The following is a 17242-nucleotide window of genomic DNA, read 5'->3' as shown; positions in this document are numbered from 1 at the left end:
AGCCACCGCGCCCCCCACCCCACCCCACCCCACCCCCGACCAAAACATGCTTTGAGATATCTCACCTTTTAGGGTCAAACCAATGTAAGCCTTCCATGTCTCCATGTACTAACTTAGGGTCTTACATGTAGTTCCTGTCTCCATGAATGTATAAAACCAAACTATAACCCTGCTACCACAGGCACATTTTCTCAGGACCTCTTGAGGGCATGTGCTCCAGATTAGTTACACACATTCAGCTCAGAATAAACCTCTTTAAATTATTTTACAGAGTTTGGGTCTTTTTCCATTAACATAGTACCATAATATGGCTTTGTTATTAAAAATACTCTAGCCTTCCAAATGGGTTTGGAAAAATAATTAAGTCCTCACTCAGACCTTTTTAAAGCCAGACCTTTTTTAAAATACACAGGCATGGGTAGGAGGCCAGCTGAGCTGCCAGAAATGTTCTAGTCCCTAGAAATGTATAATCCTGCTCTACCATGCCCCCTTCCCTTAATATCAATCACTCAGGCAAAGACAGAACTACCTCCTGCAGTGTACTGGCCAGCCACGCTGCTGGTGCCGACTCCCACAGCCGAATACTGTGGTGCCATGGATGATGAGACAGCTGATTTGGAATTTTGCTATACCGGCCAACCCTCACTACCTATACCTTCATGCTTAGGGAGGAAAAAAACATGGATTCAGCACCTATCATGTGCCAGGTATTGTGCTTGGGGCTTTATACACATTAAATTCTCACAACATCTCTCCTCAAATAGCTGGAAAAAAGACAAGGCTCAGTGAAGTAAAGTTATTTGCCTGAGGTCACAAGCCAATAAGTGGCAAAGCAAGTTTTATATCAAAATCTATGTTCTTTCTGATGATAACAATAAAAATAATAATAATAACCATAAAAGGTAACTTTTATTGAGCTTCTCTTATGTGCCAGGCATTGTACTAAGTGCTTTATATGCATTATTCATTTAATCTTCACAACAACTTTATGAGGTACCTACTGTTATTATTACTCCAATTTCTAATGAAGAAACTGAGACAGAAAGAGATTATGTAACTTCTCTAGGTTTCTACAACTGGTAAAAGGCAGAGTCAGGTCTGTATGATTCCAGAGCATAAGCTCTTAACCTTGTGCTATACTCCTATACCAGACACCACAGACACTAACTGAATCCTAAGTAGATACTGAAGCTTCCTGGGTTCATACTGCTACCTACCTATCCCCAGCCCCCAAAATGTGTGATCATACCCTTGCTCAGGACTCTCATCTCAGCCTGATACTATGATGCTATAGCGATATTGGTCAGTCATTCAATACAGTGATTAAGCATATATTCTGTAACAGGCTCTGCTGGGCATTGGGGAAAACAGAGACAAACCAGGTAAGATCAGTCCCTTCCCTAAAGGAGCTCAAAATTTGGTGGGAGAAACAAATCAATCAGACAAACATTAAAATACAACTGTCAAATGCTTCTTGATTTCCTGGAAATAGAGGAAAGAGAAAGGGGAAAGTAGCATTCGGCATTCAAGTTCTGAACTTGAATTATGTTTCAGGTACTATGCTGGGAGTTTTTTTTAAATTAACATATAACGAAATTAACTTTTTTGGTATATAATTCTACGAGTTTTAACACATATTTAGTAACCACCCTGGCAATCTAGACACAGGACAGTTCTATTATACAAAAAAAATTCCCTTTGCAGTCAAACCCTTCCCATACCCCAACCCCTGGTAACCACTGACCTAGTCTCCATCACTACAGTTTTGCCTTTCTCAGAATGTCACATAAATGGAATCATATGGTATATAATTTTTTGAGACTGGTTTCTTTCACTCAGCATAATGCTTTTGAGATTCACCTATGCTATGTGTATCAATAGTTCATGCCTTTTTATTGCTGACTAGTTTTCCAGTTTGTTTATCCATTCACACATTGAAGGATATTTGGGTTATGTTTGGGTTTTGGCAATTATGAATAAAGCTACAATAAATATTCATATATAGGTTTTAGAGTGAATATAAATTTTTATTTATCTATAGGGATAAATACCTAGAAGTGGAATTGCTGGGACATATAGTAAGCTATGTTTAACTTTATTAGAAACTACCAAACATTTTCAGACTGCTGTATCATCACACATTTCCATCAGCAAGAGTTCTAGTGGCTCTTCCTCTTGCTCAGAACTTTATATTGTCCATTTTTTAATTTTAGCCATTCTACTAGGTATGTAGTAGTACTTCATTGTGATTTTAATTTGCATTTCCCTAACAGTTAATAATATTGAACATATTTTCATATGCTTATTTGCCATCTATATATCTACTTTGGTGAAGTCTCTGTTCAAAACTTTTCCCATTTTTATCAAGTTGCTTATTTTCTATTGTTGAATGTTAACAGTTCTTTATTTGTGCTGAGAACTTTTTACAGTACTTTTCTCACTTAATTCTGACTACAACCCCGCAAGGGTAGGAATCATTAACCACCATTTTACCCTGAGAAAAACCAAAGGAGAAGTCACTAAACTACTATAATCTGATCACAGTTCTGCCTAATTTAAAAATTTTCTTATCCCTTAATCACCTGTGACATATAGATCACTAGAATGTAAGCTCCACAAAAGCAAGGATCTTATCTGTTTTGTTCACCATGGAATCCCTAGCCCTCGAATGGTGCCTAGCATGTAAGTATTCAGTAAGAATTTGTTTAATGGCCGAATGAATGCCCTGAGTTTCCAAAAAGGAAAATAACACTGCTCTCAAAATGTCTAGTCCAGTCAGGGGACAGTGGTTTCTGGTAGGCCTTTGTCTGTCCACCTCAGATAGTTAGGACGACCTGACAGAACCATCCACCACATCAAATCCTCTGCCCGTGGGCAATAACCCCACCAGAGGTTTGAATAGAACACAGGTCCTGAAGTCTCATACTGCCAGCCTAGTAGAACTCCCTGCCAGTTTTGCAAGCAGGGCACCATCACCAATTGTGCCATCTTGCTCATCAGAAGGGTCCACGATACGTAGCCTCTGCCATCCGTAACAAAAGCAAGCAAAGATGGCACCTGAGCAACCAGACAAGTTGCTCCACACATAAATGATTATAAATTTTTCTATAAAATGCCTACTGAGTTTCAGTTTACCATAAGTCTAATTTAACAGCTCACAGCAGATTAGATACAGCAATGAGAAATGAGAATGAATCAAAGAAGAGACAGGAAAACTATAAGAAGTAACCACAATGCATATAGGAATCTAAGTACTGGGCAATAGTGCAAGAGGCCCTGAAGACATGCTTTGATTCATACAAAGAAAGTTAACACTTGTCATAATAACCTGTAAGAAGACTTACTTCAAAAATGGCAAAAATTTTAAAAGATCTAGCACTGAAGTTCAGTTCAGTTATGTGAAAAAGTTACCAATATGAGGCTAAATAAAAGGCCTAAATTGAGCCCCCCCTTCAGACTTCTACTAAGGTTCTTGAGTAATCAGCAATGTTTTTAGACGGGTCATAAAAGTATCAAGCCCTTGATGGCCAATACAACCAGGGTTTCATCCCTGGTACCTCACTAGCCATTACCCAATATTCTAAGCCCTGAGCTATCGAGCCAACTTTCTAGCTAGATCCTGAACTCCAAGGCTGTCTCATGTACGTTTACACTGACTTAAGCACATACATTTTGCTACTTTCTCTCTCAAGGACAGTAGTGTGTGATTAATCATGAACACCCAGACTATCAGTCCTCTCTAACCACCACAGGCCTGGGAATGCAGGGAGAGCAGTGGAAACCAAGGCAAGGCAAAAGCTATGCTGAAAAAGAACAGCTCACCACTGGCGCAAAGAAGAGTAGGGTGACAGCTTTTGTGTTATTTTGGAACAGTTTGTGCTGATGAGCTTTTTGTTGTGGTAACATTCCTCTAAAAAGAACATTTTATTCCTCCCCTCATTAACAAAGCAATTCAGGAGAATGTGAAAAAAAAAGAGGAGGAGCTGATAACAAAGATATCCAGGAATTTATAGATCTGGGATTATATTATTCTTCTCCATCCATTCCCCAGTTTTGTCCCCAAGCCCTAGGACAGTTATCAGGACACCTATAGGCCTGATTCACCACCAGGAATGTGGCTCTATTCTCAGCAGAGACAAATAAAATTTTGGTCCTTTGAAAGCCAGTGACACTTCTAGCTGTGACCAAAATTTCAGATATTTTCATCATGGTTGTTGTCCTTGCTTAAGAACCTATAATTGCCTTGTTCAACAAGTACATGCATATCTCAGCCTTGTTACCTGGGCCCCACTTTCCTTTCCAACATTTTGTTCTGTGGTTTTCTACCACAGTCCCTCTGTTGAACCAAACCAACCCACCATGCTTCTTACTACCTCTACAACTTTGCTCACGCTGGTTCTCCACTATTCAGACAGCCCTACCCCTTCCAAACTATTCAATTCTACTTTTCCTCTAAGAAGTCTATTTTTCTCCTCCTTTAAATTCCTTGACCATTATCTGGTTCATCCTAACAGAAGAATCCCCTCTGCTGAGCAATCACTGGAGTTCTGTATTCTACTTGCCCATCTTCAGTGATAGAGAGTTCAATTATCTGCCAAGGAATCCTATTCTATGGCAAGATAGCTCTGACTGTTAGTCAATTCTTTATTCTAGAAGAATATGCCTATTTTTACTTTTCCCACATTGGCTGTGGTTCTGCCCTTAGAATAAGGGAAACAATACAGCAGTACTTAAGAGCATGGGCTTTGAAATCAGATCTGAGCTCATATCCAGCGTGTCCTTGAACAAAATGCTTAACCTTTCCAAGACTCCAGTCCTTGGTAATAATACCAACTTTACAAGGCTGTTAAAGTCTTTTAAAGAAACTATGCAAAGAGCTTAACACTGTGTCTGACATACAGTAAGAGTTCAATAAATGACAGCTAGTGCTGTGTTTTTCATTGTTACTATCATAGTTATTTAAGTCTGATTTCTCCACTTCTTATGTATTTGAAGATGGAAATTATATAACCTCAGTCTCCTCTTCTCCAGGCTAACGTTTCTTCACTAGACTATAAGTTATATGAGGACAGACTGTATCTGTCTTACTTACTGTCCCATTTCTGTACCTAACAGTGCATGGCACACATAATTGACACTTAATAAATATTATTGCCTAGTGTTCAATGCTCTTCATTTCATAGTTTCCATACTCTTCATTATTCACGGCTCGCCTTTCTGTATAGGTCCTCACTGTTCCAAATCTTTCTGACAACATGAGATCCGAAATTGAACTCACAATTCAAGGTTGGCTAATTAGCAGAGAGGAGAGACTAGGCTTATCTCCTTCTTCATGATGTAACTATATCACTATTGAAGATTTGGCATAACTTGACAGCTTCATCAAACTGCTGGTTCATGTTGAGCTTGAAATCAAGAAGCTTTTAAAGCTTTTCACACATGATGACCTTGTACTCTGGGCTCTGCTGAGTTGCGTCTATAGTAGTAACGGCAAAAGATGAAACGGTAACAGAGCTTTTTTCCAATTAGAGACTCCCCTAACTCTTACTATCAGGACCACTCAACTGGCTCCCAAAAACTGCAGCCTGGAATTCAGAATGATCTTTCTAGGAAGATCTTTTTCTTCCTCCCAATTAGAGTATAAACTCCCAGAGGGCAGGATCTGACTGTCTTGTCTTTCTATTTTTTTCTTTTATTTTATTTTATAAAACTATATGGACACAGACTGTCTTGTCTTCCCTCTCATATGCCAAGACAGGGCTGAGTACAGATTGATGCCCTCCATCTACAGCAGGATTACAATAAAGATCCAGGGAAACCATAGAGAACCACCTCAGGGATTCCCTCTCCCTCTCAAACACAGCTCACTCAGCATTATGCTACTAGCCAGTAGGCAAGTGGGAGCCAGCCCAGGCCCAGACACAGGCATAAAGCCTGCACTCTGACAGGCTGGCTCCTAGAGGCTGCTCTGCTGACAGCCACCTCCCCTGAGGGGTATGAATTCCTAGAGAACAAGCCAGTAGACAATTTTTTTTTTTTTTTTTTTTTTTTGAGACACAGTTTCACCCTGTCACTCTGGCTAGAGTATAGTGGTGTCATCATACCTCACTCAACCTCAAACTCCTAGGCTCAAGCGATCCTCCTGCCTCAGCCTCCCAAGTAGCTGGGACTACAGGTACCCTCCACTGTGCCTGGCTACTTTTTCTATTTTTAATAGAGACAGGGTCTCACTCTTGCTCAGGCTGGTCTTGAAGTCCTGAGCTCAAGTGATCCTCCCACCTCAGCCTCTCAGAGTGCTAGGATTACAGGTGTGAGCCACTACGCCAGCCTCCAGCAGAGAATATTTCTCCCCAGTTAACAGTGTGTCTAGGCAGCTCACAGGAACTATCACACAGGAAGAGAGGAGAATCACGGCAGAATGAGAGAGCTCACCTCATCACTTTCTTCCACATCCACATCACCATTGGCATCATCATCCATCAGCTTGTGGATGTTGCGGACTGCCTCAAAGCTGAGTTTCTCATCCTCACTGTGACACAGGGGCTTGTCAATCCGGCAAAACTCTGTATAAGAAAAGCAAGAGACATTACTTAGAGCTGCCACCCAGCCTCTATCACCTACCTGTCATAGCCTTTAGATTCTAGCATCTGATTCCTCACATAAGCACTGAACCAGCTATACATACTGTGAGGGAAATGTTTCATCTGGCCTTAGACTATCTCCCCAAGAATATGCTGAGCTCTCCCATACAGAGACAATGCTTTATCATCCTAATAGTTCCCTGGCAGGGAAGTCTAGCAAAGAACTAGGAATGCACTGGGATCTAGACAAGAACATAAATAGGTAACTCACAAATGAGAGAAAATACAAATAGCCAATAAACAGAGGAAAAAAGTTTAAACTCACTAGTAATCAAAGAAATACATACTCAAATGAGTTATCTTTTTTTTTTTTTGAGACAGAGTCTCACTCTGTTGCCCAGGCTAGACTGCCATGGCGTCAGCCTAGCTCACAGCAACCTCAAACTCCTGGGCTTAAGCGATCCTACTGCCTCAGCCTCCCGAGTAGATGGAACTACAGGTACACACCACCATGCTTGGCTAATTTTTTCTATACATATTTTTAGTTGTCCAGCTAATTTCTTTCTATTTTTTTTAGTAGAGACAGGGTCTTGCTCTTGCTCAGGCTGGTCTCAAACTCCTGAGCTCAAATAATCCTCCCGCCTCGGCCTCCCAGAGTGCTAGGATGACAGGCATAAGCCACCACACCCAGCCATGAGGTATCATTTTTGATCAGTCAAATAAACAAATGTAAATTAATACAATCTTTCTGGAAACAAGACAGCAGCCAATTAGACCCAGTGCCAGAATAATGTATGGTTTTCTTTTTTGTTCATTTTGCCACTATTGGTATATATAAGGTCAGCCACAGGCTGTCTGGGGAAACTTCTCACATCTTATGTCTTGCCATAGACAGTTATAGCCAGTAAATATCTATTAGATGTCTAAAGGTCCTGGGCTCATCTGATACAACACCTTAAGAGGTCTGGGGTATAGTTTTCCTCTGCCCACCATCACTACTTCATAGATGAAGCACACAGCACTGAGATTAGCATAATCAACATAACTTTTTGCTACCCTTACCCCTGTTTTGGTACTACTCAAAAGCATATATAAGGCTGGGCACAGCAGCTCATACCTGTAATGCCAGCACTTTGGCAGGCTGAGGTGGAAGGATCACTTGAGGCCAAAAGTTTGAGTCCAGCCTGGGCAACATAGTGAGACTCTATCTCTACCACAAAAAAAAAAAAAAAATTAAAATTAAAAAAGCAGGCCAGGCACAGTGGCTCACACCTATAATCCTAGCACTCTGGGAGGTCGAGGTGGGAGGATCACCTGAGGTCAGGAGTTCCAGACTAGCCTGAACAAGAGCGAGACCCCATCTCCATAAAAAATTGAAAAATTAGCCCAGCATGGTGGTTCATGCCTGTAGTCCCAGCTACTTGGGAGACAAAGGCAGAAGGATTGTTTGAGCCCAGGAGTTTGAGGTTGCACTGAGCTATGATGATGCTACTATATTCTAGCCTGGGTGACAGAGTGAGATTCTCTCCCTCCCAAAAAAATAAAATAAAATAAAAAAAGCATATATAAGAGCTTTTTGATCAACATGTGATACACCCATTTAAACAACATTTATTGAGTGCTCTTCATATGTCAGCCCCTATAATCAGCACAGGGCATAAAAATACGAATCATATCTCATCTTTGCTCTCAGGAGCTCAGTTACAAAAGTGAGAGAGGCAAGTAAAACACTATGTGCTAAGTGCCCTGACAGAAAGAAGCAAGATTACAGGTCAGTAAACTTTTTATGTAGAGGGCCAGATTAAACAATTTAGGATTTGGGGGCCATACAGTCTCTGTTGTATTACTTAACTCTGCCATTATACCACAAAAGCATTCATAGACAAAACATGCTTGACTGTATTCTAATAAAATTTCATTTACAAAAACAAGTCATGAGCTGGATTTGGCCCACAGGCCATAATTTGCTGAGCCCTGTTCTAGAAAATAATAGGTGGCACACCTAAATCACATTGGATTGATAGCTTTCTGACCCAACAGAAAGAAATCCAATCTTCTCATTAGCCTGTATCTGCACACAGGCTTATCTTAAATAAAGCATAACTTCCAGTAGACTTTTTAAAATAATGGAAATAGGCTGGGCGCAGTGGCTCACGCCTGTAATCCTAGCACTCTGGGAGGCCGAGGCAGGTGGATCGCTCGAGGTCAGGAGTTCGAGACCAGCCTGAGCAAGAGCGAGACCTCGTCTCTACTAAAAAAATAGAAAGAAATTATCTGGACAACTAAAAATATATATAGAAAAAAAATTAGCCAGGCATGGTGGCGCATGCCTGTAGTCCCAGCTACTCGGAAGGCTGAGGCAGAAGGATTGCTTCAGCCTAGGAGTTTGAGGTTGCTGTGAGCTAGGCTGACGCCACGGCACTCTAGCCCGGGCAACAGAGCGAGACACTGTCTCAAAAAAAATAATAATAATAATAATGGAAATAGTTTACCAAGCTCTAGGGACTGGGGGTCTCTAGGCTGCTTGGCCTGAGGTCAGCTAGCACCTTTCCCAAAAGCTTACAGCAGATCCAAGAAGTTTGGGTTTCAAACACCAGGCTCTGGTTTGTAACCTGATCAGACTGACAGGTGACCTTTGCAGCTGGCATCATCTGGCATAGAGAGGATTAAAGGGATTTAGAGATGAGGGAATACAAAAGCTTGATTCCCATATGGCCATAGAATCCTATTCAGAGAAACTATGTCAGCCAAAATTCACAAATAACTCCTTCAAGCAAGCATTTTCTAAGCTGTATCCCTGTCATTGCTGAGACCTTTTCTACCTTCTCCTAAACATTCCAGTTTGGCAAAGTTTCCCACAGCAATCTGGAAATACCTTAGAAGGTCCACCCATTTAGCAATACATTCTTACTCCAATTAAACAGCCCTGAACTTAGAGTCAGAACACATATGTCAAAAATCCCATCTTCACAAACCATATAATTATTGGACAAGCTGTTTAACTTCTCTGAGTCTCCAATTTCTCATCTGCAAAATGAGGATGATAATCTGTTGTATAGCGTTTTTGTGAGAATTAAGTAAAACTGCATTTGTTAAAACACCTAGCATAGGGACTAGCATAAAGCTGACCTTCAATACATTTGTAGCATCCTTCTTTCCTCCTAGAGCAGCATCTCTGGGAGAAGTTCCCATCTTCTGCTAACTTCAGCCACTTTCCCTGTCAGACTATGAAGAATCAGATATAGGAGGTACAGTCCAATCAAACTAACTGGCCATATGTTCTAGGTGAGTGGGCAAGTGGCTGTTTGCAAGACTCTGACAATAGCCTGTACCCACACAACATTTATATGTTATCACTGGTAACATTTATTATACTTGGTTGCAATTGTCTGTTTAATATGTCTTCCCCTCCAGACTGTGATCTCCATAAGGGTTTGGGACCATGTCCCCAGCAACAAGCAAAGAGCCAGGTTCTTGATAAGATGTTCAGTAAATGGTTTTTTAAATAAAGATGTAAATATTAACTGTACAACTATGTGTAAGATTTCTCTAGAGAAAAAAGAGAAGAATTCTAGGCTGAGAATAGCATAGGTCTCAGGACCCCTTTATACATTTAAAAATTTTAAATCCCAAAGAACTATCTGATATTTACTGTATTAGAAATTAAAACACAATTCTTATATTTAGCTATTAATTCATTTTGGAACAATAATAAGTCTCATATATTAATATAAATAATATGTTTTATGAAAAATAATTTTCTGAAAAAATCATGAGAAGAATGGGATTGTTTTACATTTTTGCAAATCTTTTTAATGTCTGGCTCAATAGAAGACAGCTATAATCTTACAGTTATTTCCACATTGAATCTGTTGGGATGTGTTGTTTTGATTAAAGATCGAAACACATATGTAGTTGGAAAAGGGAGGCATATTTTAATATCCTTTTGATAACTGTGGATATTCTTCTTTGATACTACACCCAAACTCAACAAGTGGTAGGTTTCTTAAAGGTTAGTTGCAGTGTGAAATCTGAAACTACATGAACTTTTAGTACTCTGTAACATTAAAATCCATTGGTCTACCTTGCACTTTGAATAGATCTTTTATATGTGCACGATTTCATAACATGATGCACTGGTCATTTGGAGACTATTGGTTCACTGAGTTATGCAGAGCTTCCAAATGTTGACACATTTCATTTATACAATATCAAAATAATCATAATTATTAATATCACCACCACTTTCATTAGAAAAACTTTTAATCCAGGGAAGCTGTCAATTTCACAGTGAAAGATACAAGTTTTCTAAAATCTAATTTTCATTTAAAAGCTGGAATTTTATCATTGGCAATAAATCCTACCAGTTGTTTTCATTACAGTAGAAGACTCATTTCATTCATCTTCAAGAAAATGTCTGCCAAATACCAAATAACCACAGTTTGTCTGTCAGTTGTTCTTTCACGTAAAAATAGTGCTCCCTGAGAAAAGGAGGTAGTTCAGCTTACAGCTAAATTACACAACTGCTTTTCCTTGAGATAGTCATCAAACATCTATATATAACAGAAGTGCTTTATGCGCACTTACTACTTTTTTTTTTTTTTTTTTTGAGGCAGAGTCCCATTCTGTCACCCTGGCTAGAGTGCCGTGGCATCAGCCTAGCTCACAGCAACCTCAAACTCCTGGGCTCAAGCAATCCTCCTGCCTCAGCCTCCAGAGTAGCTAGGACTACAGGCATGCGCCACCATGCCCAGCTAACTTTTTCTATATTTTTTCAGTTGTCCAGCTAATTTCTTTCTATTTTTTAGTAGAGACAGGGTCTCGCTCTTGCTCAGGCTGGTCTTGAACTCCTGAGCTCAAATGATCCTCCTGCCTTGGCCTCCCAGAGTGCTAGGATTACAGGTGTGAGCCACCACGCCCAGCCATAACGCACTTACTATTTCATCACACAGAATACTTAAAAAGGCATGTACTACGAGTTACAATTCAATAAATTTAATGACTTTTACTTCTTTGTTAAAAACTTTTTAATTGAGAGTGCATGGAGGTGAGGAATACAATGACTGCTAGTAGTTTGGTGCCACTGCTTAGATTTCTGTTAAGGTGTTAGCAGTCTTACCTACCACTGTTTTCGCAACATCAGTGCAAAGATATACAAAGTAAAAAAAAAAGTAAATAATATCTTAGTATTATTATGAAACTGGATTTGACCTCTAGACCCCCTGAAAAGATCATAGTGTACCCACAATGGTCTGCAGACTACACTTTGATAACTATTGGCAGACAAAACCACAAAGTCTTTTCCATCATGTCCAAATCTCCTTACCTTTTCCCAAGCAGAGCTAGTCATTCACCGTTCTCTGTTCTATGTTCCAAAGCACTTTGTACATAGCTGTGTTATATTAATTTTCACATTCTCAGTTGTTCACATTCTACATCCAGAAAAGGGCAAGAACGAAGTCTGACTCACTCTATCCCCCAGGGTCCCTTATGGCACCACCACTAACATCTACCCTATCAAGTATGAAATCAGTAAATGCTGCCTGAATGAATAAATGCATGCATGCATGCATGAATTAATACCAAACCATATCTCCCCCAAAAGGCAAGGGGATTCTTGAGTATAACCCACCCATTCCCACCACCAATATCCACCATCCACCTAATTGATACTCCTTCTCCCCCAGCCACTTTCAGTTCCTCATCAATAAATAGTAATTTATTCCCCAGAGAACACAGATACCTGTAGGTATGTAAAGCAGAGCCACTGTAGTTGAGCCTGACAATGGATTGTCTGATGTAAGACACAAGCCCAAAGGGAAAAAAGTAAGAGAAACAGCAGTCAAAGAAGAAGGTACAGACAAGGGGTAGAGAAGGGCACTGGTCTGACTGTTCCTCAGCACTTGCTGGAACCTGAGAGGAATCTGAAAATTGCCTAGTTTTACCAGCAGGGGCCTCATTGGTAAGAATAATTTCTTCCACTTCACCCTCCACTCCCCAGCCATAAATGGCAAATTCTGCAGCCACTCTTGATGGGATTAGAATCCACCCTCACCCTTAGAAAGAGATCAAAAGACTAAGACTTGAGAGCACTAGCCCTGGAAAGACTTTCAGATTCTGCCAAGGACCATGAGGTTCCAATGATAAAACAGCATGGGACATAGAATGGGGATAAGGGGGACAGGAATGGAGGATGGACAGAAATGTAAAGGCTAAAAAAGGGAACTGGTTTGGGACCTAGAATTAGCAGGAAAGGTCCCCAGTGAAATATAACATCTCAGCTGAGGCACACAGCAGGCCAGCCAAAGAGGAGAGAGGAGTCAGATCCCTAGGCTGGGTAAACCCCAACCTATCTGAGAGATGTTGCTATACCTATCAGAACATCATGTCCTCATATCCAAAAAGTGGGGAGGGGGTCCTCTCAGCAAGGGGCAGGAGTTCAAAAGAGATTTTCTTCTGGACAAAGCTGGCAACTGGTTTCAGCTGCCCAAACAGCACTAACACAAATGACTGCAGATTCTAAGCTCTGACTTCTAATCAAGCTCACTTCTCTCCCTGGGATCACTCGTCAAAAAATAATCCATAGTATCAACTGTATATAAAGATTCATGTTGAGCAACATGATGATATATATATCGGACTTCCACCAGCATTTCTGACTTGTACCTCTTGTGGCCTTACCTCAGTCAGCTTACAACTGCAATTATTTCAGGATATCTGAGGGCACAGCTTAGGACTTTTTCATTTTTCATAGCATTTAATACCACCTGGCACATGATATATTCATTCTTTGATTTGCTTATAATCTATCTCCCTCCACTAAAAGCAAGGTCCACAAGAGCAGGTATTTCTTTATTTACTACAGTATCCTGAGGGACTAGCACAGTGCCTGGCACATAGTAGATAGTCAATAGAGAATTTACTGAGTGAATGAATAAATCTTTAGTTTTCCCTGATGTGTAAGGCAGGTTTCTCCTCTCTGCCTGACTTTTTAAAATTTATTTATGTATGTATGTATGTAAGACAGAGTCTTGCTCTGTTCCTGGGCTAGAGTGCCGTGGCATCAGCCTAGCTCACAGCAACCTCAAACTCCTGGACCTCCTGCCTCAGCCTCCCAAGTAGCTGGGACTACAGGCGTGTGCCACCACGCTTGGCTAATTTTTTCTATTTTTAGTTGTCCGGCTAATTTCTTTCTATTTTTTAGTAGAGACGGGGTCTTGCTCTTGCTGAGGCTGGTCTCAAACTCCTGACCTCAAGTAATCCTCATGTCTCGGCCTCCCAGAATACTAGGATTACAGGCATGAGCCAATACACCCAGCCTCTGCCTGACTTTTAAATGTTGGACTTTTATTTGGGAGGATAATTGGGAAGATAGCTTGAGGCCAAGAGTTTGAGACCAGTCTCAGCAATATAACAAGACTCCCATTTCTAAAAATAAATAAACAAATAAGAAAAATTAGCCAGGCATGGTGGTGTGCTCCTGTAGTCCCAGCTACTGGGGAGGCTGAGGCAGGAGGTTTGCTTAAGCCCAGGAGTTCAAAGATGCAGTGAGCTATGATTGTGCCACTGCAACACTCCAGCCTGGGTAACAGAACAAGACTCTATTTAAAAGAAAAAGTTACTAATTATTACCAACTCCCAAAATTATGTTTCTAGTTCAAATTTCACTTATGACCCACAGAAACCCACAGAATCCATCTGCCCACTAGACATTGTCACGTGGTATCTCTCAGGAACCTGAACTACTAATTTCCCATTCTAAACTCATTCTCTTTCCCCAAAACTTCCTACTCTTCCAGTTGCTTATGTCAGAAACCTTGACATCTCAGTCACCACATTTAATCAATCACCAAGTTCAATATTTCTTGACTATTCCAAATGTTGTTTGCCACACAGTATGTCACTCCCAGAGGAGATATTCTAAATACTTGATGACCAATCATTAGGAATGCTAGCTGTAGGTAGTGCTAGTCATACCAGCTGAATATCCATCCTAGTTACTCCCTTCTCATAACTTTTCAAAAGCTCCTCATTATTCTTAAAATAAAGTTCAAATTTCTTAATGTGACCTGCAAGGCCCAGAGATCTGACACCTGCTATCTTTCTAATCTCATTTCTAGCAACTCCTTCTACTTTCTGTAATCCTTCCTTTTAATGTTCAGATCTTAACCCAAAGGAATCTATGATCCTTCTTTATGCACCAAGTTTCTTTCCTCCTCAGCCTTTCGACATAGAGCAGTAGTTCTCAACTCTGGCTGCATGTCAGAGTCACCTACAGAGCTCTTAAATTGCTGATGCCCAGGCCCTAGCCCAGACCAATTAAATCAGTCTCTCTCTGGGTGGGGCCTAGGCTTGGGTTGGGGTTTCTTGTTATTTTTTTCTTTAATGGAGACATAACATACATATAGTAAAGTGCATAAATACAGACCAATTAATTTATACATATACATATATATGTATATATATCTACATCTGTGTATGTATGTATGTATATATCTCCATGTAACTACTGCTGCAATCAAGATATAGAACATTTCCAATGCTCCAGGAAGACCCTCTCCCTCTTGCCTCTTTCCAATCAATAACTGTCAAACTATTTTCCAAAGTAGCTGTATTACTTTATACTCCCACCAGTAACATGTGAGATGTCCATGTTCTTTTTGTCTATTAAGGGCAAACATAAGAAGCCCTAACTGGGTTGTGCCATTCACCAAACAGGGTAAAACAGAACTTCCTGGCTTTGCTTTAAAATTCTTTAGTGTCCAGCCCTGTGATAAAAACTAGCCAAAGATTTCTTTCTCATTAGGACTTACAAACAAAGCTTAAAAATTGCTAGAGAAGGAATGCTGAGTCCCTGGTACACTGTACTGAGAGGAAGAAAAAGAGCAAAAGAATAAGCTTTTGTTAAAGCATGAGACCTAATCACCTGCTAGAAAAGAGAAATCTTTAGCCATCTCTCCTCAGGGGGACACTCAGCCACTCCTTCTTGTGTCCTATTTCTACCTTCTTCCTCCTCTCAGTATTTTCATCAAACTTTGATCTCACAAGAGGGCTCCTTCCAGAAGAAAATGGCTAATCCCTAAAGCTAGTCACCACCAAGCAGGCCTTGACCTCAGTAACGCAGGCTTCTGGTACAGGAGCCTTCTAACTATTCTGACTCCCTTTGCCTACTCCTTGGTCTCCCACAGGGCTTCCTTCAGACTCCTGCTAGACAACCTATTTGCCTGCTCTTTTATTTATATGATCTTCCTGACTGAATTAAAAGCATGGGGGGGGGAGGCCACAGCAGTGTTTACATGCTGAAAAACCCATTTCAACACTCACTTAACACTTTCAAGAAGCTTTTTGCTAAGACTGAACTCGCCCAACCAGCCAAAGGCACTAGGAAATTAGAGAGGTAAGACACTTCTCTGGCCTCAAGGATTCCCTTTTCCTCCAACCCCCAATTACTGAAATATATATTGAATTGCAGAGGTGGCAGATGTGGGTCTTTGAATTCAACTTTCCTATACACTTACTATCCTGAGGATTAATTTTCTTACATGAAAAATCAATATAGTCTTTTGAAAAAACAGTAAAGCCCTATACAAATATTAGTCATTCATTTGTCAGTTCTGTATTCTTTGCTTTACCTGGAAGTCTTATCTTCCCAACTACAATAAGAGGAGCCTTTGATTTTTCTGGTGCTCCCCTGGGTCTAGCCCAGTACCTGATACAGACTTTGAAGATTTGCTTTCCCAGCTTTGGGGTCCCATATGCCACAGGTCTTTACATTCTAAAGTAGCCTCTGCCAAGAAGCAAGACAGCTCCAGAAGAATTAAATCAACACACACTTGTTTAAAATCTACCAAAAATTCTCTGACCTGGCGCCTGACCCAAACATTCTTGTGCCCTAGCCAGCACTCATCAGGGTCTGAGATGGCCAAAAAATAATTACAGACAACTCAAAATGGCTTCTTGCTGAGAAAAGTTTTCTAAAAGTATCAGGGTGAGCATCTAAGGACTTGCGCAGATAGGGGCTTTGCATAGTGTCCAGGGGAGATGTCCAACCCATCAGTGGGCCCTCTAAGATTATATTAATATTATAGCCTTCTGGTTTCAGAAGTGAGGCTGGCTCCTAACAATCAATCCCAATCATAGCAGTTCTAACAGCGCAATGATAAATGCCTTCAAGATATAAACACTGAGGAAACAGGCACACCACTGCATCGGGTAAAAACAATGTGGATTCCAGTTTCCATAGCAACAAGAGGACAACCTCAAACCTCCCAGGCCTGTTACTGGCTGGCTTACCAGAAAACACATTTCTGGGTTCCAAAAGAGACCTGAATTAGGAGAGAGCTTATTATCATCTTTCTGCCCCATGTAAGCCTCCACTCAAACACTCAAAAGAAAGATAACTGGCCCCTTTTGTTCTTTTCTTGGAAGAAGATAACCAAGAAATCTACTAAACAACTCTGCAGTCAGGATGATCATCCTAAGAACTAGGTTCTTACTCTTTCTTTCTACAGTCCTTCCTCATGGGACGCCTTTCTCAGCTATGACAGCAGAGTGTCTCCCCTGACTGAGAACTATCCAGAATCAAGGTGCCTGAGCCTCCCCAGCCCTGCTCCCTCATCTGCGCAAGCCTGATATGATTTCTGAGGGCAAGGCCTCTAGGG

The 17242-nt window shown here is 40.7% G+C and overlaps 1 protein-coding gene across 3 annotated transcripts in view; it reads right to left on the bottom strand.

Moving 5' to 3' along the window:
- Window positions 1–17242, bottom strand: part of STIM1 (stromal interaction molecule 1) — a 170562-nt gene that overhangs the window by 72488 nt on the left and 80832 nt on the right. For all 3 annotated transcript variants that reach the window (XM_045557322.1, XM_045557324.1, XM_045557325.1), the window contains one exon: window positions 6433–6563. In XM_045557322.1, coding sequence (XP_045413278.1) covers window positions 6433–6563 — 131 coding nt within the window. The remainder of the gene's footprint in view (window positions 1–6432; window positions 6564–17242) is intronic.

The sequence above is a fragment of the Lemur catta genome, chromosome 7, assembly GCF_020740605.2.
Source record: "Lemur catta isolate mLemCat1 chromosome 7, mLemCat1.pri, whole genome shotgun sequence".
Taxonomy (NCBI): Eukaryota; Metazoa; Chordata; class Mammalia; order Primates; family Lemuridae; genus Lemur; species Lemur catta.
Note: the sequence above shows the minus strand (reverse complement) of the source record. Positions and strands in the feature narration are given on the sequence as shown.